This window comes from Amphibalanus amphitrite, unplaced genomic scaffold, assembly GCF_019059575.1.
Source record: "Amphibalanus amphitrite isolate SeventyFive unplaced genomic scaffold, NRLGWU_Aamphi_draft 000363F_arrow, whole genome shotgun sequence".
NCBI classification, from domain to species: domain Eukaryota; kingdom Metazoa; phylum Arthropoda; class Thecostraca; order Balanomorpha; family Balanidae; genus Amphibalanus; species Amphibalanus amphitrite.
In genome coordinates, this window is record NW_024881857.1 from 228,208 (window position 1) to 252,671 (window position 24,464).

At 54.4% G+C, this 24,464-nt stretch overlaps 1 protein-coding gene across 2 annotated transcripts in view; it reads right to left on the minus strand.

Annotated features, from left to right (window-relative positions):
• LOC122389588 (nesprin-1-like) overlaps positions 1-24,179 on the minus strand; it is a 110,466-nt gene extending 86,287 nt beyond the window's left edge. For both annotated transcript variants that reach the window (XM_043381760.1, XM_043381759.1), the window contains exons 1-3: positions 24,061-24,179; positions 22,237-22,351; positions 2,062-2,123 (exon numbers count right to left, since the gene is read on the minus strand). In XM_043381760.1, coding sequence (XP_043237695.1) covers positions 2,062-2,123; positions 22,237-22,351; positions 24,061-24,117 — 234 coding nt within the window. In that variant the 5' untranslated portion in view covers positions 24,118-24,179. The remainder of the gene's footprint in view (positions 1-2,061; positions 2,124-22,236; positions 22,352-24,060) is intronic.
• Between the last annotated feature and the right edge of the window lie 285 nt (positions 24,180-24,464).

Consider the following 24,464-nt stretch of genomic DNA (forward strand, 5'->3'; position numbering starts at 1 on the left):
GGTGCGCCACTAATGCCTCGTTTGTGTCCCGACGCTCTCCTCTCGGCTGATGGATGGAGCGGGCCCGGCCCAAGCGACTTTTGAAGTGGTTCGCATATGAACGCTGTCTCCATATGGGCACGCGTAAATAACAACTTCGTCACGAGGACGAAAGCTCGCAAATTGTGGATGGAGATTCGTCACAAGGAAATAATAGTAGGTATACGTCAGAGCTGGTATAGCAAAATCGAGCATATAACTGAAAGCATACTTAAAGGGACAGTATCACCATTTTGATGAAATTTGACATTGCATAGGCCCCACCTTTCTGGTCCGGGAACTGAAGACCGATCCTCGAAGCTCCACACCGTTATCCCGCTATCGCCGCTCAAAGTACGAAAGGTGTACCACACTTTGAATCGTGCTTCATTATCTTCACTGTTTAAATGTTTGCGCCGTTTTGAATTGACCGCCAGTAATAAAACTTTTACCCTGGTCATTTCATCAAATTTTATAAAGCCAAAACGTTTTTCGCACTTATTCATCACCGTTAAATTCATTAAATAGTCGTAGGCAATTTCCGCTGTTTCCTTCGGATTCTAGTGGCTCAACAAAGGAATTCCTCCAGCTTGAATCACAATCTCCCTCCAATGTATGACGTTTATCACGTGATTGTCACGTGATATTTTCTCTCATTGTCAATTGTCACGTCCAATTGTCACTCCCTCCAATTGTCACGTTATATTTTTATAGGCAATACCTAAGGCTATCTCTCCCTAAGGACAACTCAATCAGAAGAACGACCGCGTAAGCGTAGCGTCAATAATGTATTATCTGCGCCAGTTCTGTAGTAATTTTGCATGCTTCCCCAAACTGGCGGCCATGCTTGTATAGTGGTGGTTCGCTCATGAAAATGAATCATGAAAATGAGATGTGGTTGCAATATTTTTCACCGAGTTCGGTCCTCAAACTATGTTTTTCTGATTCAGAAAAATAAGAAATGCTAGTAAAAAAAATCAGCTCCATACATGGATTTTTTTTTCGATGATACTGTCCCTTTAAAGGTACAGGCTGCATGTTGAAGTTGTCGTGGTAGAGTAGTATTGCAACACTTATGTATTGATATCCGCATTTGCTATTTCGTGGACTTTCGAGTTGTTAAATGATATATTGAGCTGATAGCATATCTTGTCGATTGACAGCTCGATGTCTCACTTAAAAACGTAGTTGAAAATGGGGAAATCGTGCTGATCGCCGATCATTGTTTCGTCGTTAATCCCGCATTGACCGGCCGTCGTTAACGTTAATCCGATGATGGCTGGCCGCCCGAGTAGGTCGGAGTCGCTGGGTGGCCGGCACCGGTCAGCTTCTGACCAGCGACCGCCCCTCGATCACTTCACTGATCACCGAGCGATCAATCAGGCGTGATAAATACGCGCACGGTCTCCCAAAACAGCAGCCAACTTATGAGCGGCTCCGGCGTCCGGCACCGGCCATCGCTCAAAATCCTCACTAGAGCGTTCTCTCGTCCATCAGCTGGGCGGGCGATCGGCAGAATTTCAGTGAGTTCAGACAGATTATCACCCAGGGAGCCTGTTGAATGCTATCATTATTGACCAGCCATAGATCATCTTCAAGAAAAACACAAGTTCAGTGGCATCTCTCAGCGCCAATCGGGCACCAAATCATTTTTCAATCCATTCATTCTTAAATGCATTCCAACCGCCAGCACTGACTCGCTGCGTGATGCTGCAAACCAGCCAGCAACATCTACACCACCGTGACCGGCGACATCATGTAGCGGCCTACGAACCCATGCGTCCCGCAAACAGTGCCGGAAGGAACAGGGTCGCTCCAGTGCTGGAGGAGAGGGCGGAGTCCGTCCCACACCCGGTAACAATTAGTCAGGGATGGGCGGTACGGACCGACGTGTAGCTCCCCACGTGTGCCGCCCAGTGTCGCTGACAGAATGCAGCACGATTTTCATTTGTCTAAGTTGTCACGGACTACCCAGAAGAAAACATGAAGGGAAACGGAGCAGACTGAGGACTCGTCAATAAAGCGTATGTCGTCGCCCCTCACCTTTCTCAGGTACGAGTTGATCCAGTTCAAAAACGTCTTCTTTTGCACACGTTCCTGTTCATCTGAAACGACAAAGTGAGACAAATGTCAGGCGACACAGCAGTGGCAGTGCAACGAAAATGTTGGGCTTCCAGCGTGAAAGCATTTCTGAGGAACGGGACCGACCACTCCTGATCACATGGTTGGTTATATGTGATTGCAATGTTGGTTTTGGAGTGCTCGCTCCAAGGACGTCAAGAGTGACACGGAGTGCTGAATGATGTCTACATTGCAGGCGGTCCTCTGTTTTTATCGATGGTGACGACAGCACCAACCAGCCTATGTTGATCTTATCGCCGTTTGAATTGCTGTCAAATCTTTGGCAGCGGTACCGTTTTCAGAGCAGCAAACAACACAAAAACCCGCGAACGGGGCCAAGAGCAAGTCAATTGCCATTCCAAACAAACGGAGCAAAAACATGACAAAAACCAGACCTCACACGCGTCACTTCCCGGCTGCCACAGGGGACAGAAGCTGTGAATAGGTACACAGGCATAGCGCATCCGAACTTTCGTTACTTTGGTTATTTTGTTACTGGTATTTAGCTTTGCAATTGTTAACTTGGATTGGAATTTGACACTTGGGTAAGTGTCCGCCACCTCATCGTCGTTAGCCAAGTTCAGGTCAGGGCCTCAGCGAGGTTAAAGCCGGCTTTGGACTAAAGACCACATTCGTTAAATCTGGATGCGAGTCACAGTTTCAATAACCTTCCCACCTCTTCACAAACCGCCCTCACTTCCTTCCGTCTGCGGTTCTGTTCGCGACCCACCGTGTCTTCGGTACAGCACGGCTCGACACACCTCGATACGGTTCGACTCAGTTCGACTCAGTTCGACTCGGTTCGACTCAGTTCGACTCGGCACGGCTCGATACAGTTCGACTCGGTTCGATGCGACCCGGCGCCGCTCGACACTGTACAAACAGCCGACGTCTATACCGTCAGCCCGCCGCACGCACAGACGACAGCCCACCGCGCGCACAGTCGGCACCTCTGGAACCGAGGGCGTTCGGCGTTGCCGCTTCACTGTCCGCATCGTAAAACGGTCCACGTGAGATTTACACCTGTGTCAGCCTTACCAAGAGGCGGGTATAGAATTCGGCATCATCGTCTGAAGTTAATCCGTCATAAGCTGTAAGCAAATATAACATGTTTCATAGGGATTCGGGCTATGCATGCTCACTGGGGTCTGCTATGCTCACTGGGGTCTGCACCAGCGACATTCAGAGACAAAAGATCTCCTCACATTTCGAAGTCATTTCTATGTAGACAGTCGACAGATCACAGCTCTCCCCCAGTGTGAATTAAAGTCCACGTGCTACTGGACAATGCAGTCTGTCCAATCGAGAGCAAGTCTTCACTCTTCAGGGGCAGCACCTGCCGGCCTGGGTCAGCCGCCCCTGCCCGGCGGCCATTTCGGTAGGTCAGTCTTCGGCCCGAGCTTCCCATCTGTCTCCCGTTGGCCCGACGCCAGCGGCCACCACCACCGCGTGGGCTCGGCATGGCCGGTGTTCGAGCGAAAACAGCCGAGCAGTGGACAGACGAGATCGGGCTGATGATGTTCGGAATTTTTAGTGTGTTGCTGTTGTTGTTGCTTTTGTTGTTGCATGGCTTTGAAATAATCCGATAACTTGCAGCAGTTATGGTCCGCCGACCTCGTATTGATGGAAATCGAACACCAGGAGCGCGTTGTTTACAGCACGGCATTACGGTACTCGCAAAAGGAACGGTATAATATCCAATCAACATTGGCATCTATAGAACGGTTCCATGGTCACTTCAAGACTGGTTCGACTACACAGGTGGAGCGGAGCCTGAAGCATGCTAGCGTATCTAAAAATGCGCCAGCATACGCACACACTCGACCGTTTGCAGCGTAAAAATCGGGAATGAACAAGCAGGTCGGCAACGGAACGTCAGAGATTCAATTTAGAAAAGAGGCAGCATAAGTCGAGCCAAGTTATGATGGTCAGGTCATACGTCATACTTCGTCATGCTTTCGACGTCATACTTTCAGAGCTAATTTGAAAACAAAAACAGAAACAAAAACTCACCAACAACATTCGTGACGTAAACATAAACACAGAGCTCACACAAAACCTCGCCTTGATGGCGTCTCTGTTTACAATCCAAACACGGCACCTCTTCCACACCACAGCGGCCAGTTAGCACGGGCTGTAACGCTCCGGTCTTCACAACGGGCACAGTGCAGTGCCAGGACACTTACTCACGTCAAGTGTGCAGTGTCCGGACACTGGGTCCACGTTTAGTGTATAGGACCCCGTTCCTGTCTGACGCAGTCCCTGGTTCACACAGGTGGTAAAATACCGCGGCCACTGGTCTCTACAGCACCCAAAATATACGGCAGATAGTCTCCACAGAGACTGCAATACCCGGACTCTCACTCCTACAGCGATCACAGCATCCGCTCCACAGCCCCAGGTCTGTTTAGTGGGGTTTTCGATCGCGACACAGTAGACACAACACCCAGCCTCTGGTCCCCGCAGAACCACAGTACCGGTCGCTGACACGTACATAGATCCCACAGCTGAGCATGACATGGTTTCCGCGAGACATGACAGCCCGTTGTCTGGAGCACCCGACACGGGGAGGACCGATGGATGTCTACCGTGAGGACAGAGCCATTGCTCCCATTTCTGCTGAGGTAAGAGCTCGAACAGAGTAAGCTTTATTCCACTGAGCCGAGGCCATAGGTCGCGTGAGCGATAAAAACGCGTATGTTTGCATGTTGCCGATTACGATCGAATTACGCTCTATCAAATGTAAACACTTAGCCGCGAGTTCGAAGTGCTAAAGTTAAAGCTCAGCATGTCACCGTTTACATCGTCTGCAGGCTAGCACTCGGTAAACAGAGCGACATTTATCCGTGAAGTCGCTAGTCGACCGGTCACGTCATGTGGTCAGTTGGGCTCTGGACATCGACCGCCGCCGCTCGGCGTTTCCGAGGGTGGCCGATCAATGTCCCATGGCGCTCACCGACATATGGCGACCACGGTCTGTTCACATGACCTTAGAATCCAACTGAGCCCAGTCATGTCACACTACAGCAGCTCAGGCCTCAGGTCACATAAGGTCAGTTCACGTAAGGTTAGTTCATGTAAGGTCAGATCATGTTAGGTCATGTCAGGTCAAATAACGTCAGATAGACTAAAAGATCGAAGCCTTCTTCAGCAGCTGCCCGAAATGCGGCTACTGATCTCGCTATGGTCCTCAGATAGTCCACAGTCCGAAAAGTCCTACTGACTTAAACTTCCCTTGGCCGTGATATGGCTCTTCCCAGCAATGTTCAACATCACGCTCAGCTCTAATACAGTAAAGAAGCTGGGGCATTCCACGATAGATCGTACCACTTTTTTCCAATTTGACACCCTCATCTCTCGGAATTTGTCGAGAATTGGTCTCAGGGGTAATCAGGGACTCTGAATCCACCTGAAACAATTTCAGGCTTATCAGATAAGTATTTTTTGAGTTATGGTGTATAACATTTTTTGGATCTTGCTTTGCAGCGCTAAGTTTGGCGGGCTGTAACTCTAAGACGGATTATTCAAATGCCAAATGTTACATAGCATTGAACTTGCAATGAAAATTGAAATAGAGATTAATATGTATTTTTGAAATTTCGAAAAATACGCTATTTTTGATATATGACATCTCGAGTTTTCTTTCATTTGTATTTTTTGGACTTTTGGACCAATTTTTTTTTTGAATTTTTATTTCTTTAAAAAATATTTGGCTTATTGTTAAGAAGTGTGCAAAAAATTAGGAAGGTGTTCTTTCTATAAATGTATTTATTTTACGTCACGATAACGGTTTCGAATAGTGATTTCGGGAGGGGAGCTTACAAATGGCGTGGTAAAGCTGCCTAGTGACATCACGGGTTACTGAAATTTCAATTGAAGTCTGAGTCATCTGAAAAAAAGTGAAAAGAGGGTTCATCCAACCCTCTTTCCTATAAGCGCGAGGGTGAAAAAGGCTGTTTGGTTCTGACATTGTTTTGGACGCCAATGACCATAGTTAGCTGTCCGAGATGAAAGTTACAGGGCGCATACATGGTGTCCTCCAGAGCTCTCACAACTTGTATATCTGGGAATTTTTTAAGGTTACATGAGGTCAGGTCGGTCACGTGACATCACTGTTGTAAATCAATGGGGAAATATAAAAACTGTTATTTTGGCGCCGAGAATGATCTAAAACTATCTCACGTACATGGTATCATGATTTCATGCACTCCTTACAAAGTCCAATGCTTCACTTTTGCATTGTTAACCTTGCGTGACGTCATTTATGACGTCCTTAGGGTCGTACGAGTTTTTCGTCAATAACTCCCGATCAAATGGAGCTAGAGAGTCGGGAAAGCCACCAATGGACTCGGGAAGACCTCCCAAATCGAATGATATGCCAGATGATACCCTTTCCCCAGCTTCGTGACCTGAGGGGCTCTGACCTGACCTTGACCCGAGGTCAACTACTTAAGTTGACCTCACCCTAGCAAAAAGTATACCATTCGATGCACCTGAACTAGGCGAACACAATGATGCCAAAATTTAGGCTCTGCGGCCATTTTTTTGCGAAGTTATTTACTAAAAACCGAACCCGTAACTTCAGTCACTTGACCTGACCTCAGACGCTACCGGTTAACCTGAGACCTTAAAATCGGGTACCAATCGCTGCGACTTGTAACGGCATACACGCTCGTTTTTTTTCGCGAGGCTCTAGCTCTATTAGAAGCGAAACGGCGTGCTGGGGTCGTATCAACCCCTTCGAAACCCTTTTTGTTTGCGGGAAAATGAGGAACTTATAGAAAGAACACCTTTCTAATTTTTTGCATGTCGATTTGCAATGACATGAAGTTTATTTTGAAAAAAAATAAAAATGTTAAAAATTTTGGTCCCAAAAGTCATTAGAGGCAAATGAAAAAAAAAAATAAGGTTTTTGCTCAACATTTTTTGACATCTGCGACATCTCCGGAGCCGATCTCGGCCGGGGACGGCGCCCCGGCAGCCCTGCCGGGGCAGAGTACTGGAGCTGATGGCGATCCCGAGGACATCTGTCGGCGACTCCTTCAACTGTTGGTGACTGAGGACGGCGGCGCGCCGGTGTCGCCGTGGGCGGCGTCGGCTCCGGCTGGCGACGCGGCGCTGCCGGTGGCCGGCGACGGGCGGTGGGGGGCGGTGCCGGAGGATCTGCTGCCGGTTGGCGGCTCGCCGCTCGGTTTCGTCGGCTCGCGTCGGCTGCCGGTGGGCGGCGGCTCACGGGTGCGGCCTCCGCTTCGAGTGAGAGTGGACCCTGACGTTTTTTCAGCGCACCCTCGCGTGCGTAGCGTTCTCAGCCGGGGCCTGAAGGTACGCGTGCCGGCTACGGTGCCGGCTGTGTGGCGGCCGACGCAGGTGTCGCCATTAATGACTCAGGCAGTGGCGGACTTTGTGGAGGCTGGTGTTCTGGCGCCAGGACGGCCGAGGGCGTGCTATAGACTTTTTGCAGTTCCAAAGACGCCTGGTGTGGCCCGCGCCGTTTACGACCTCTCTGTGCTGACGCCGTACATGCCGCGCCGTCAATGTAAGCTACCGTGTGTCGAGAGGGCCCTTCAGGCGGCCGCTGAGGGCTACCGTTTTGCGATAAAGCTCGATTTGAGGGACGGCTACTACCATATTCCGTTGTCTCCGGCGGCGTCCGTTTATTTTGGTGTCCTATACAAGTCAAAAACGTATGTTTTTCGAAAACTGCCGATGGGGTTGAGTACAGCCGCTAACGAGATGCAGTGGTTCGCGTGTGCTACAGTTAAAGTCATACAGGAGCGATTTCCCGGTGTTATTGGTCTAGTTTATTTGGACGACTTTTTATTCATGTCTCGCTGTGCCTCACATTTGTCCGGTATTGCTGATTTTCTTGTCAATATAGGTTTTCAGTTGAACTATGCCAAGTCGATTTTGTCGCCTGTTTCCAGACTTGTTTATTTGGGTGTTGAGATCGATCTCAATGCCGGTTGCACGCACGTGGCGCCCGACACCCTGTGTCAGCTGCGCGATGCGCTGTCCGTGTGTAGCGAGCAGTGGCCTGTTTTGTGGCGTCAACGTCTGGCGGGATATTTGAATTTTGTCAGGCCATGTATAAAGATTCCTCTGGAATTAGTGCGCGCGGTTCATGACGGAGACCGTCGAAGTTGCATTGCGTCATTGCCATTTATTACTGATTCGTCACCGCTGACGGCCGCCGATTTGTTCAATTGTCGCGAGGTTCATGAGCGTGCCGTCTATGTCGACGCGACACCTGACTGCATTGGCATCGTTCAACAGGGCTGTTTACCCGTCTCTATTAATTTGTCTGTGTCGCTTCCTATTTATCTTGCCGAATATTTGGCTGCGCTAACGGCTATTTTGTCTCGTGATATGTATCGCACAGTTTTGTATTCGGATAATTTAGGAGTTGTTTTTAATTTACATAAGGGTCGGTGTCCGCGTCCGTGGCTGGCGATTTTATTTTTTGTGTTTAAATCGCGCGCATTTTCTGTTCAATATGTTCCCAGTCATGTGAACCCCGCCGACGCAACGTCACGTGGTTTTCCCACTGCCTGCCGCAGTGCGGTAGTGGGTCGGCCAATAGCGGGTTGAGCTGCGCGCGCAGCTCCCCGCCACTCGTGTCGGCCAATGACAGGCCGGGTAACTGGTTGGACATGTCATGTTAGCATGGGTATCAGTTACAATACAGATTCTCGGCTCCGCCGCCGCCGAGAAAGGAAGCGAAAATTTTGAAATAGTAATATTAATTTTTGATTCATCGCAAGCTTAGTGTTGTTTACTTTTTGTTGGCTGCTTAACCCGTTCTTGAGTTATAGGTCATCAAACTCACCGTTGCAAACCGAAGTTAACAAAATGTAATGCAATATAACTCAAAAAAAAATTGATCTGAGAAGTCTGATATTTTGCCAGGCGTCTTTGGGGCCTATGATTACCCCTAGGACCGATTTTCATTAAAATCTGAGAGATAAGGGTGACGGGCCTGGTACGATCTATCGTGGAATGCCCCAGCTGCCATCCAAATCTGCAACGTGGTAACTAATCCTCATAGACCTGAGGTCAGCTAAGCCGGGATAGAACACAGGCCGTGACGGTCATGGAGAAGGGTCACGTCGTGACGGTCGTGACAATCGTGACGCAGCGTGACGTGGCGGATCAGCGGCCAGGTCACTGTCGTGGATTTCTGAATCCCGTGACCCAGCCAGATGGCCGGCAATGGATAGCGGTTCGGTCCGTCACCCGGCAGTGGTCTCATAACGAACAGCTGGCGCCGATCGAGGCACCGACTGAAGCTCTCCCAGAGGCGTGTTGGAGGGCGCTCAATAGGCCGGTCGATGAATGTTGGGACGGAGACGGTAAAGTGAATAGTGAACGGTACAAAATGCAGTCACAGACCCACTCTTCAGCGAGCGAGCAGAGCCATGATGGTGAGAGTGGCAGACGGGGGAGAGCAGTCCGCTAAACGGCGCTGGTCGTAACGGAGGCAGATTTCAGGGCTGAAAATTTCGCACACGTGTGATTGTGAATAATGCGGGTCGGGTATCAAAGCTTAGTTTCATGAATACTGTTAAGCATAGGTTCAATTGTAATGGGTTTGGTAGTACGCATAGAGACCGGGATGCCGCTCGGCGCTTGTCAACCATCCCGGGCCGAGTCTCCCCAAACTTGGTGTTCGTAATATCGGCTTTCCTGAGCCCACACCCCCCTCCGCTCGAAAGTTGTGGTGTCAATTCCGCTCTTGGACCCCGGGTCGCCGTCATCGCGGGATGGACTGACATGAAACGCCCGACTGCCTTGGTCTGCTTTCTTTCCCCGCGCGTGTCGCCGTGATATGAGGCGTCACCAACGTCTCTGGCGGCTGGTCAAACACCGTCGCGTGGCCCGGGCGTGCTCACACCGTCGTCCATCGCACCGGCCTGGTGTGGCTGTGTGAACAGCGCACTATTCACACAGCTGATCGCACGCTCGGTCGGCCGTTTAAACACCGTTCTGTGCCGGCGCATTCGGTGCCGGTGGCGGGTCGTGCGCGTTCAGTTACCGACTCACGGCCGGCGGCCGGCGGTGGTCCATGGGTGGGCCGCCCACACGGGCTGCGACGGCCACCGACCGCCGACCGTCCGCCGCTGGGCGCGCGGCGACCGACGGCAAAACACCCATATGGGACCGGAACCGGCGCTACCACCGCACCAAATCCCACCACACCACACCACAGCAGTTCCGCCCACAAAGACAGCTGCCATTGAAACACCACACCACAGGCCAAAATAACAACTCGTCACTGCATGAAAACACGTCAGTAAGCCCAACACCAAAACCACCACCATTCTACCCAAACCTCAGTGCAGCCAAAGCAACGTAAGGCAATGAGCTACCATACTTACCTCATCCACCATCATAAAGTAAATACCGCCACCGGGGCCAAAGCAGCGTGCTCTTACACAGCTCTATGTTACTAACCTCTCATCTGATGAATATGGTCATCATACTGGGCCGACAGTTTCCGCAGGGGGTCGGTCCTGACCGGTTCGGCGGCCCTTGCCGCGTACGCCCGCGGTCTCTGCGGCCAGCGGGGGGCACCATAGAGCGGCGCCACGGCGAGCGATACTGTCCTGCGAGGGGGGACCGGCGGCGCGGCGGTCAGAACAGCCTCCGCTGCCGGTGGGAAGAGTTCACGTCTGGTCGCCAGTGAGATGCGTCGTGAGGGTGAGCTGCGCTCGGCTCTCACTGGGGTTCCGTCGGGCCATCGCGCCAGGGCGGGGCTCACCGGTTCCAGAGAGGTTAGTCTCACGTGATGTCTCTCCAGCCGCGGCGAGCGCTCCAGGCTGCCGGCCGAGCCGGCCGCGACGCACGTTGGCACACTCACAGGCGTCCTGCACGAATCACACGTGGTCGGTGGGGGCAGGGCGGCGGCGGCTTCTGACGACGGTGCACATCTCGCAGTCGCTCCCACTGTTCCCGGCAGCACTCCGTTCGTCGAGCCAGCCGTTCCCTGCTCTCCTCCTCCGCGGCCATTGGGGCGTGCCGGCTCCGCGGCAGGCGGTGCTCCGTTCAACGCGGGCCTCATGTGGGGTCCGGCGGCGGCAGCGGCGACCTCCTCCTCGCCATCGCTGTGACGGCGCGACAGACACGAGCAGAGCGCGCCGAGCGGCGGCCGGCCTGCGCGCGCCGGCGACGATAAGGCGTGCCGCGTGTCGCCGCCGGCCCGCAATATTGATCGCGGCCGGCTGTCTGCCACGGTGCCGCTCCCGATCAGCTGACCGGCCGGCCACGAGGTGCGGGCCGGCGCCACGAGGTCCGGTGGATGTCCGGCACGGCAGTGGTGCCGCCGAGTCCAGCAGCGGTCCTCCAGACAGCCGGCTGTCTCACGTCACCGCTGTTACGTGGAGCAGCCAGGTGACACCCGACGGACACTTGCCAGTCAGCTGACGGACACTTGTTAGCGGAGCGGCACCTGAATGCGGCCGAAGCGCACCTGGTAAGCGCTACGAGGCGTTACCGCGCGCCGTGCCACAGGTGTCGGCGGTCGCAGACCGAGAACCCGCAGACCGAACGGTGACAGGTGTGGGCAGTCACAGATCGAGAACCCTCAGGCTGAACAGTCTCCGGCACCGCACGGGCGCTTCGCTGGGAATGTAACAGCAGTAGGGACAATTACCGCATAACAGCGACACCACTTTGGCACAGTCACAATGGGATCTGCGTTTCGCACACCTGCACACCATTCACAGAAGCTCAAGTACTGCACGATCTAAGCCCGCGGCGGGCCACCATACTACACCACACAGGCTGTGAGCTAGCCTCTCTCGTCCAGCGCCGTCCAGGAATGGCTGTCCTGCGACTGGCCGTAAACACACATCGGCGCAGATTGCTCTGGGTCTCTGTCCGACCGCAGCGCGAAATCAATACTAAAGCCAAGGTCGGTGCCGGTCGCCGTCAGATCTCCCGGCCCGGACCGCAGATCGCCGGTCACTGTCCACTTATACGCAGCTCTCCAGCCATACAGACACACGGCGGTCACTGCGCGGTGGCACCAAGATAACTGAGTCGATGGCGCCGGACCGCGGCCGCCGCTCGTGGCCGTCTGATCGCCGCGTGCCACGCAGGCCGATGCCGCCGCCGGATCGCACGTGACGGTACTGGCGGCGCGGCGACGGACCACTGCCGCTGCGGCCGCCGCGACCGGCACCTGACCGCTGTGCGTGACGTCACGCCGACCGCGACACAGCGCGACCACCGAGCCGCGGCGGTAGCGGCGAGTAAATGGGTAAATCCGCACCACCAGGTCCAGGTGAGGTGGCAGCCACGACGGTAGCAGCGAGTAAATGGGCAAATCCGCAACACCAAAACCAGGTGAGGTGGCAGTCGCTGGATAAGGTGGATCAAAGACTGCCCAGTGGCCACAACTGACCAGTACGTCACCAGACTGGTCTTCTGAGCTGGATCGGCCGCCAGCCAACCGTGGTGTTTATGCATGACAGACTGGTTTTGTCACGGTTGAAGGTGAATTACTGCGGCAACTTTTACACCGGCTTTGAATCAAATGTGTACTGCAGGAGTCAGCAGGGCCGGCTTTCTACAATCATTTGATGTTCAGGAAAGTACTTGAGACAATGTGATATGTTGCTGCTGATCGCCGAGCCACAAATAAATTATGAGAGTTCGCCCTTCAAAAAACAAACAGTCCAATTCCTATCAGAATCAAATGGTCGAATCATGAACATAACCACGCGTCTGGAGTAAGCACCAACAGTAATCTGAACCGTATAATGGCATGGATTCACCGTGACGGCATGGTTGCTGCCGGAAGCCGCAGCAAGGAAGCACTGCACACGGATAAAAGTGGAATCAGCGCAGCGGATCGAGACGGTCGCGGCAGCGTGGCAAACGGTGGTGGTCATATCAGGAAGGAAGAAAACTATTGAAGGTGGACGATGGAGTGTCAGCAGCGGCTGGTGGACGGCAAGCAGTGGATGTGGATGGCCGACGGTGGACGGTGGCCGGTTGACAGTGGACGGTAGTGGAAGATAAGCGGCAATGACATGAAACTACCACAGTGCCATGAGAACCCTCGCAATGGACCCCACACTGACTTCTGACGACGAGCCGGAAGACAGCTGTGACCAAAACCCTCCACCAAAGCTGGCGTGCATACCCCAATGGATGGTCACCGTACCGCGGCGTCGGCGGAGCAGTGGTCCGGAACCCACACACCCACCGGTACGGCGACAGGCGGACGAACGGTCAGCGGCCGGAACGAGCTTACAGCGAATGATGATAGGTGTGAGGGGTAGGGCTACGGATTGACGGGGGATGGGAAAGAAGAACCCCTAACCAAACTAGCACAGCAGAGGTTCGCACCAGTAATTCACGGGAGTAAAAGAGATGAGCCCTCAGCTGAGTTGAGATACTGTGGAATGGTAAGCGAACAATCAATGCGGATTTATGCGGAAAACATCACTGCTGCAGGCATGCCAGCTGATCAATGTGGGAAATGCGAATACTTCATTCTGCATCGCCGGTAGACCCCGCAGACCCCGAGTCGGCCCTGTAGCGACACTTCCAGTTACAGAAACACTGATGAGGGGTGCCAGTCCGGTCTTCGCAGCCTACATTACTTTCCACGGATAGACAAGTTCAACGGTTCGGCCGGAGGTCACAGCCGACCACCTGAGGTCACATTAACCAGCCATCGCACAGCAAAGGGCTTCCATGGAACGCAGCCACTTGAGGTCGTCAGATCACATGCCTGTTATTCCGGGTCAGGCGACACAATAGGGTCGGTCACAAACCAAAGACCACCCTACATACAGTGCACAGACCCGAGTTGACCTGAGTTGCCCATGCGGTCTGTCTATCCGCGATAATCACTAACCGACTGATAGACCCCAGTGGGCCGGAGAGGGCAAGGGACAACCGGAGAGGGCCTGGAAGAGCTGGAGAGGGCCCGTCACAAGCCGGTCGGGCCTAATGATCAGCGGCGCGGCAGACGTCAAAACATGGCCGGTCGCCAGCCGGGCGTCACGGGCATCACGGGCGTCACGGGCGCCGTCACAGCCGTCACCGTCGGCCAGGTGACGTGCCGTCACTCGCCCGACGGGCGACGTCAGCGCAATGACGGCCGACCGTCACAGCCCGGCTGACAGGCCGCGGTCACGGCCACCGACCGAAGACGGGGGACGCAGACACCTGGCGCGATCCCCGGGGGCTCTGCCACGCCGAGCCGCGACCCACGGCTCTGGTAGGTCATCAGTGGAGAACACAGGGCAAGGTCAAGTGAATGTGTCCATTTTCAGTGTTTCGACAAATGTGTGATATAGCTGGGTTTACAACGCGCACAGACTCTTGTCCATTGATTGAACATTTCAAACTTAAAAAATCCACCCAAGTAGCACTGCTACCAAAATAAGCGCTAGGTTCGACCAACGGCCAGTAAAACAGAACAGGTATGCAGTATGCCACGCCCCGAAGCCCTATCGGCCCGACAGCGACAGGGCGACCGGCGGCCGACCGGCGGTGTCATCAGCCACCACCGGTCCCGACGCCACCAGAAATAGAGCCACCGTCGGCCGCCCGACCTGGCCGGCGCGGCCGCAGAGGGGAGCTCCACGCGCCGCCGCTGCCGGGAGACCGGGGCGAGCACAGGAGTTCGAAGTCCCACGGCGTGTCGGGGTGACGGTGAACGTTACAACAGTTCACAGACAGACAATGATGCACTACAGGTGCGCACAATGCGCAGCGCGCTTGTCCTATAAGTGGAGACACGCCACGTTACTGTCGCCGTGAGTGTGAAGTAGTGACTGTACCACCGTGCAAAGTGATGCCGTGACAGAGTAACGCTGTAACGTAACAGGGTAACGCTATAACGAGGCGGTAACAGCATGCCGCCATGTACCGTAACGGAACGGTGAACGACCACCCACCTAATGCCCTGAATCGTACCGCCCGCCGACATGAAGCGGGAGCCACGGGCGCACGGCCGGGCGGTCTGTGAGAGACCGCCAGGATCACGGCTGGGTATTGTTGGCGGAGCGCCGGCCGGCCGGCACTAACAACCATCCATGATTCAGGTGCTCGTTAGCAGTTCACGGTGAACTCCCAATACAATGTTCGATTCCCAGGCGGCAATCGCCGGCGGCAGCGAACGAGCGAAACGAAAGAGCGGGTCGAACAAACGACGGGTATCGACACCGGCCGTGGCGCCGTGGTCACTGCTGCGGCCTCCGGCGCCGGAGAGCCTTCCGAAGCCGGACTGCGCTGAGCTCGCCTATTGTGTGGAAAATGACAGCGGTTGAGTGGGTGGTCGTGTTATAATCCCACTCCCTGGTGAGCAGGAGTCGGAGGCCCATCAGAGAAGTGGGCAGCTCGGCCTCATTGGTCGCGGCCGTCGGCGGGGAAAGGGCGCGGCTCACGCGACCGGTGAACAGTCACGCCAACTAGGTAGGTATCGCTCGTCGGGACCGTCGCGTCGGTTGACACTGTCCCTACCAACGCTGCCTGTTCTGCGCGTTCTGACGCGCAGAAAAGTCAGACGCGCAGTCCCACCGCCCGTTCAAAGTTAGGACCATTTCATCCAAAATAGCCATCCATTACAACAGTCTCAATCCCATCCCAACCCAGTGCCCATCGGATAATTATCAGTCTCGCCCGTTGGACCATCTCGATTCGACCTAATGCCACTTCCGGAATGTCCGGAATGTCCCATTCCGTCCAGCAGTCCGTTTCGTCTATCCCTAGTCCTAGCCGTCCCACACCCCACCAGGGCCGTCCCATTCGTTTCCCAGCCAGCCAACGGGACCGCCTCAGCCCGTCCCGTGGGCGCTCTACAGAGACGCTGTAAATAAAGCCAGCCCACATCCGCTCGTGTCTGTCAGGGCGGTTCCAGTTCCGCACCGCCTGGAAACCGGAACAGCAGCTGCGGAGAACTTACAGACGCGCCGAGGAGTGACGCCCACAGAAAAACCAGGTGAGAAAGGTTTCCGACTAGGTCGGCACTTCAACGAGAAAGTTTTTACGTGCCACTAGCGACTCGCCAAACACTGAGAAGATTTGTAGGAATTTATTCCAATCGTGTGGCCTGAAAACCAACAAAAGAGTTAAGGTGGGTGAGGCGGTTGCTTGCATCTGTAAAAGCAGGAGCAAAAAACGAGACGTCATAATTAGGAGAATGTCACGGCATAATTGGGTCGTGTTTGCGCTGACAAACACGGCTGCGCCGGCACGGAGCTGGGCTGACGGAGTGCGGTGTCCACAAACACGACCTGGCGAACACAAACAGCCACGAACAAACAGGGAGAGTGCGCCGGGCGGCGGCGGCCCGAACCTGACCCGGGCCGACCCGGTCGGCGGGCGGAGCATATCGATCGGACCTTCCGCCGGGGAAAGGCCACGCCCTAATTAGTCCTTTTCACGAGATGAAATACGAAACCAGGGAAATGGGGAAAATGCTGGTGGGAAGACAGAAGTCAGCAGACACAAAGCAAGCCATCGCCAGACACCAATGCTCACAGGTTGCTGCACACAGCACTGCACAGTGCACATTATCAGCTGCAGTGGTCATCATCTGGGCTGACAGTAGGTCATTCCTCTTCAGCCTGCCTCTTTACAGCGGGCATTGCACCTTGGGGACATCGTGGCTAGAAAAACCTTCGTGAGTATTGTAGCACGGTAGAGCTTGCGGCGAGGCGGGTTTCTCTAGACGCACTGCGCTTTTCATTACCTGTTGGTGCAGCTAACGAGCGTGCGTCCCTGAATAAACTGCGCACCTCGGGAGGGAGGGAAATCTCATTCAGGTGCTCTACCGGCTTCCGGTAGAATGCCTTGACACAAACGAAATGCGTGGCCTCACTAATCGCCGGGTCACACACGAAGCGTCCCGGCTGAAATTAATAATGTAACGCGGGAGCATCTTGCCAGTCACGCCGAGATGTAAATTTAACGCCGTGTGTGCCGTGTGTGGGAAGCTCTTCACTACAGAATAGGGCCCGGCAGGCCATGAGTAGGATATTTCATGCCACGACTCAGCGTCATTTGGCATATGACGCGCTGGAACCTGATTCAATTCGCTCCGCGCTTTTCTCGAGAAGACAATGAATGGTACAGTGACAAAGGATGGTACCACAAAACATATGCTGTCGTAGGAGTTGAAAACAATGGCAGCTTCTGGCATGTCCCAGATTCTCGTTCGCTAGCAGGAATGTAACAATGACAATCAGATATCTAATCGAAAAACAAACACGGTAGGCCATTCAATAGGGCGGAATAAAGGAATGGAGCATAAAACGAACTTCCTTCGTAGTCATTCCCTTCCACAGGTCCCCTCCCCCATCATAGCTCTTTAGGAGCATAACTGTCAATGTCACTTTGCAGTTTGTTAAAAAGTGCATGCGGTACGATGAGCAATCGGGTCTGGTTATCCTTAACGAGCACCAGAGCACATTCGGCCAATCCGGACACGCCGGTCGGTTCCCGCCGTTCGCGACCGGCCGACCCCTGTTCCACCTCTACCGGCGGAGGTCAGGAGCGGGGCGAGCCCGGTCGCCCGGTCAGCCGTCCCTGGAGGCCGGCCAGCCGAGCCGACAGCCCGGCGACAGCTCCTGTCGCCTTATCTCCACCGTGTGAGCTGCGGCCCGACGCCAGGGCACAGCAGAGCACTCACATTCGACACTTGCACTGAGACGCCTTCATCCTGCGCTGGTTACGCAGCCGGATGGCAATCCGCAATGAAGAGTGCGGAGAGCACTACGTGCAATGTAAACCACCGCGTCCCGTCCACATCGTCACCGTCGTCTTGCCTGACTCATAAGAACGACATCGGAAACAAAAGTGCAGCAGACAGAAGTTGCATTTGTCCATCACCGCGTTAGGGACAATGGTACGATAGCCCTCTCCCGTCTGGTAAGGAACCGTGATGCAGCAGACAATTTCGGCCTCTGTATCAGGGAGTCTTTTCATCCTCATATGAGCTGATTGTCTTGCTCCCCTGTATCAGGGAATTCCTATCATATCCCGTGATATGGCTCCCGTCCCGGTATCAGCCTCTCCCTCAGCCCGGGCGTGACCGGGGCGCGGCAGTCAGGTGGTGGTTACGCCACCGCGGACTAGCGACGGCCAGCAGCCGGCGTCTAAACACCAAACAGCCGGCCACGGCCAACGGCAACACGCTACCGTCGGGGACGGACGCCCAGGCGGCGTCTGCCGTCAGTTCGCGCCGCCGACGGTCACGGCCGGCGGCCCGTCCGTCCGGCAGACGTCAGTCGGCGTCAGAGTGACGTGGGCTGAGGGAGCTGATGTGGTCGGACCAAAAGTGACGAGGCTGTGGTGGCAAGAAGCTTTATGAATTATGATGTCACGCTTTGTTGAATGGTTCATATGAAGCACCGCATGGTTCATCCAGTGCAAATACAGACGGAAAGGTTGTCAGAATATTGTCATTTCTTCCTCAATCGGTGACGGCAGGCTAAGCGCTCGGTCATCACAGCCATGTCATCACCTCAGCCGGCTGAGACACCCACCGTTCCGTGGGTCGACTAAGCCCCCCCCCCCCCTCCTTCCCCATACACACACCGCTCCGTGAGCCAACTGAAACACCCCTCCCCTCGCCCGCATCCCCTCGCCGTACGCCGGAAACGGCACTGATCACTGCTGTCGTGAGGCGGCAGTGCGCCCTGATACCTGCCGAAGTCCTATCAGAATCACATCAGTTCGGCCAGGGTAGATCAGAGACCAAAGGGAAGTAGACTGGAGACACAGCTGGGCTGGGATTTAGTACATAGCTCACGTCGGAGCCAACCAAAGCCTGTTCGCGGGGCCGAGAGTGAGAGTAATTGGCAAAAGTTCCAGGGAAAACTGGCCGGCTGACCTCAGTGCATAGACGGGATTACATACATGAGATCAGCTGATCTCAGCGGGAAGGTGGGTGAACTTAGTGCACAGCCGGCTCCTTTCGTATTCGGCTGGTCCGACTAGCGTAATCCTGAGAAGGCTACGATCCAACAAGCCCCGCCTAAGCGTCTAGTGACCGAATCATCACCTGCTGGCGGCAGAACAGCCACTTATCAACACAGGACTCCGGCCGGTCACTGCCGGCGTTCTTTGGACTAGAGACACACCTCGTATGGTCTAGCCGACACAATTTTGCGTCAGTCTCCCGTCAGTTTTGCGCCGCTGTGAAAGCGCAGAGGACTCGCTGTGTGGACGGAGAGGACACGCTGGCCGGTGGGATAAAAGACGCCGGGGTGTTTGTCAAGCGAATTGCGTTGAGAGGGTGACTGATTGATATACAGACGCTATTTATAAGTGACTTTTGAATAACGCGGATAACCGGCATTACGGCTCTGGGCAGTAATCGCCACGCCATGTGTGGATCGCCCATGATCGTAAATACAATACAATACAAATACAATACAATACAGTGCAGGCGGGCGAAGCAATGAGCGCCAGGAAAAGACGGCTCAATTATCACCGCTGGGCGATGTCAAACAAAACAGAGCTACTGTCGACAGGTGTGGACGCCTCATCCAACACAGCACCAAAGCGAGAACAAATCAGTCTAAAATTCCTAAACAGAACACACGCAGCTGGAGGCGCATGTTATCTCCCATAGTAGGAAGCAGGACGCATAAAACTGACAGCTCAGCGGGATATCGGATCAAGCCAGCCGGGTCGAATATTAATGGCTGTTCCACACGGAAAACGACTGCCCTAACTACGAAAACATGGTTTCCCAAACAAACCAGCGGGGAGCACGGACCAATCATAAACGATGACGTCACAGCTTGCTGATGTCTTCTCCGACAGAAATAGCGGCCGGGAACGCACTAGCGACGGGAGGTAGTTAACATAGTGCCAAGAAGCGTAAAACACGAACGTCGCACGCACTAGGTCAGAGTCCAATTCCATACAGCACAGGATATAATTTTGATCGGAGTTCAAATATCTTACATGCCTGAGTGACTTGCCGAGAGTTGAGGCACTGGCACTCTATTCCTCAGGTTGATATAATCTCTAGATGCCCTGATAAGTGAGTCGGAGAAGTGCAGTGACCTGTACGAACGGATGGCAGCCACTAACAGTCCGTAGGCGTTGGCCGATTTCACGACGGGAGATGGGAGATGGATAAATGAAGGGAAGTGGGAAGTAATAGAGGGGAGATGTCAAAGACTGAGATGAGACTTTGAAGGCGGACAGAAGGTGAACATGGATTTAAAATGTAGATTGAGAGCTAAAATAGTCTGATTACAAATGCAGCTGGTGTAGATGTCAATGAACAATGGATGTCATATTTCATATCTTACCGCGCTGCTAGCTCATTGACGAAAAATAAACAAAAATAAACACGATTGAGGCTAAATTTAGAATGAATAGAAGCGAAAGAAAGGTGAGAGATAACGGAAATTGCGAGACGAGAGACGAGATGACTCAGCTGGAGGCCACGGCAGAGGTAACGGGACACCCTCGGCCGACAGTGGAAATAAACAGCGAACTGATGAAGACCCGATACACCAAGAGAAAATAACCACAGAAAAGAGCCAGCCAACCTTGGATTCGGACCGTCCTACAAAGGTCAGAGGATAGTCCAACAATCTAAGTGAGCCCCGCATCGTTCAGCACGCGCCGGGATGGAGCCAGGTCGGTGCTACTGAAGACTCGCTGGCGATAACTATAACAGACAAAACAGGCAGACAGACGCTATAAACAGACGGACATATGTCAGACAGACGCCTGTATTCCGGTTCGACATCTCACCGACACGTAGACGCATGTGGCATCATTGCCAGCGTATCGCACTTTGCCGACAAGTTGTTCAAACTGCGTCTGTCAACAGGGACCAGCCCCACGTCTTCTGTGCAGAACACCTGCTCATTTCTCGAGACTCCCATGGCACGGCTCCCAGTCGCCATGATTCACTGTTTAGTATTTAATAATCAAAGCCTCAGACACACGGCGAGACGGGTAGTTCCCGCTTCATCTACCGTGTTAACTGTACACCAGCCGTCCCCAGCTGGATGCACCGTCGTATACAGACCCCAGCCCAGCGTCCCCATCCGTCCCACCGGATCCTGCACAGCCTCCCTCGCCGACCGGCGGCCTACATCCCATGTCGCGCCGGGCTGTGTGCGCGTGCCAGCCGGCGGCCGTAACTTGCGGCAACTGCGACCCGGCCGACGGCTCAGAGGCGGGATGGAGCCGGGTTTGGCACTGGTCAGAAGACGCGGCTGCCCAGCGGCGGGTCAGCGGCCCCTGCCCGCTCTCAATGGACGGCTCGGTCAGCGGAGCACGCCAGGGGTCCCTCCTCTTAGTGGTTGTGACGACAAGCGATGGGCGCTCGCAGGGGGCGGTCGTTGGTAATTCGTACGCGTAGAGAGGGATGATAGAGACCACTGACGCTTGGGACAAGGAGTGTATAAGAAAAAAAATAGCGTAGAAAACAGCATTCGTGTACATAACTAGATTTAACAAACAGAATCAGGCCATAATGAATCGGGTCATTGGCATTCACACCAGAAAACATAGATCTAAGTCGTTTTATACAAATGTGCGGATGATCGTACTCGGCTGGCCTTGTCACTGTTCTGAAGACCACCCTGCTCGGTTGTTCGGTGAGTGTAAAATCACAGAAGATCTTGCATAACCAGGCGTGTCGAGTGCGCCGAGGGAAATGTTCCGTAAAACGCACAGCGAGATAAAGAGGACCGAATGTTCCGAGCTGTGCGAGCGTGCGTCCGTAACACGGTTCCGTCGGTGAACCAGTGTAGGCGCTGCTCAGCTGTTCAGCTCAGCTCAGCTGCTCAAACCTTCGCCAGTCCCGGCAATTCAAATTACCGATGCGTAGGCCAGCTAACCCACGACTGTTCAGTGAATGGGATCATCACGGCGAGCACTACTTTCTGAAGAGGCCGGACACATCCTATTTTGTAGATGAGTGTTTATTGTTTACTTGGAGTTCAGAGATGCATATTCAAAACGATATTTAACTCACCAAAGCTTCGCTGCGTCTACTGAGTGTCCACCTGTAACTTTACGACACATATCATGCACGAAGTCTCCGTCTCGATCTCTCAGACCTACCCTTCACTTTGCGTCCGTCTCGGGCCTGGGACCTACCTTGCAGGTGATGGATGGCCGCCTGAAACTCTGCCAGCTTTTCGTCCACATACTCCTGCGACTGTTTGTCGATCACGTCCTGGGTGGCCGCCGGCTCGTCGGCGCCGCGGCCCATCTGGCCGACACGGGAGACGGGCAGGTCAGCGGCACGGAAACGGGCGGCGGCAAACAATGGGAAATCGCGTGCAGAGGATATAGACTAATCGTCTGCAAGAAGACGAGAAGCAAAAGGGCAATATCCAGCACTGCTGTCGGTATCCAGATCGGTTTGAAGTTATACAGAATGTCATATGATGTCATAACGATTCACTAACTGCCGTGTTGCCAGCAGACTCCCACAAAACCATGAATAAGTGCGGTGCACCCACCCGACACACACCCCTCCCAAAAAAAGAAACATTTTGACGAATCTCCTGCTTCCTCACTTCCATAAAACTAGGCAAGATACCGGTTGAGGCCACAGCGCAGCGCAAAAAGCAGCAGCAAGGCAAAACAGTTTCTGCGCAACTCGTAGGTGGCGCCACGGGCCCCGCTAAACGCACACATCTCGTTGACAAGCGACCACCTCGTTCGCGGCGACTATTATTGGAGCCACTGACGTCAGGGCACCCAGTAACCGGGCAAAACGGGCGCGGACTGGGGAACCGCGCCCACACTACAACCCACCCCGGCCCAGCCGATGACGTCGGCTCTCAATGTCCTGCGATGCAGCTGAGCCGGTGAGCAGGAAAGTCACTGATCGATCCGTAGGGAGTATCCTATTTCTGGGCTTATTACGCTGTCCCATGGATGGAGATACACTCTTGACATTCACAATGTCGTCCAAAGCAAAGTGATAAAGCTAATAAAGCTAGTAGCTGTGATGGTAGCTAGTATGACAAACGATACATATTGTGTCACTGAGCGAAGGTCGACACCTGCAATCACATGCTAAACGGTACACAATTTACAGGGTCGTGAACGGTCAAAGTTAAACGGCATCGATCCCATATCGTGTGTCTATGAGACCACAAATGTGTCATTTTCAGGTATCAGTTCGGGCCGCTGGCCTGTTGCCATCGGTCGCAGAGGACGATTTTCCGCCGGCGCGCCTTGGCCGGCGATCAACTGGTGGCAAAATGAGTGATCGATGTGCTGACAACCCCATCTACTAAACGTCCACCGAGATGCTCCAAATGATGCTAAGCCTTCGGATCGGACCAGTTCGAAATTCCAGCATAAAGCAATGCATCAGGTACCGTGACTCCTGGGGCAATCATGGTTCCCATTATGGGACAACCTAGTGCTTAAAACTATAAAAACAGAACCACAATTTCAATGCCCGTCTAAACTTACACTCAGCATCAAAATAAGTCTTTTGACATCACTCCATCGTTCGCTGAACAACTGGAGCGACCGGTAGAAGCGCGCCCGATGTTCTCCGACCTGCTATTTCTGAGTGTGACCGGCCGGTCCGCGACATTCCCCGTCGGTGACATCGGCGGACGGTCGGTGGGACGTCTGACGTCACCAGACACCCCGTCCTACTGTCAGTCGGACGCGATCGAGCGGCGGGCATCTTCTCCCTCCTCCCCGCTCAGCACCGTTTGGTTAGTGTAATGAACGGCCTCGGTCGCTAGTAATCCGATTCACTCATACCCTGTTGCGTATGTCATTTTCTTCCCCGCTACCGAACACCCAGCAGCAGTCCTTCGCGACAACTACGGACTACACATAACTCTAGCCTGCAGTTCCCAGCATTCCCTGCCTCCAGAGGCCGTCCCCCTCTCTCAAAACATGACGCCCTGTCACACTCCGGAGCTGTATGTGTGCGTGCGCGCCTACCTGCGGTGCCGGCGAGCCCATCATCCTGCTGGGCGAGAACAGCCGCTGCGGCGTCATCGGGCGGCCGTCCCGCGCGCCCTGGTGCCCGCCCGGCGGCGGATGACGCCCGGGCGTCACCGGCGTGCCGGAACGCGCCGGCGAGCTGCGGGTGGCGGCCGGCCGCGGCGGCGGCGGCGTCATCATCTGCACGGGCGTGGCGCGGCCGGCCGGCGAGCGGACGGGCGTCACCGGCCGGCCGGCCTGCGCAGCGCCCGTCCACGGCTGAGCGCCGCCGCGCGGCGAGCCCACCGGCGTCCAGCGGCCGGGAGATGAGCCGCGCCCGGCGCCCGCCGACGGTGACCACGGCGTCGGGCTGCCGGCCCCGTACGGAGGCCGGCTCGGGAACGACATGGCGCCCCCCGCTC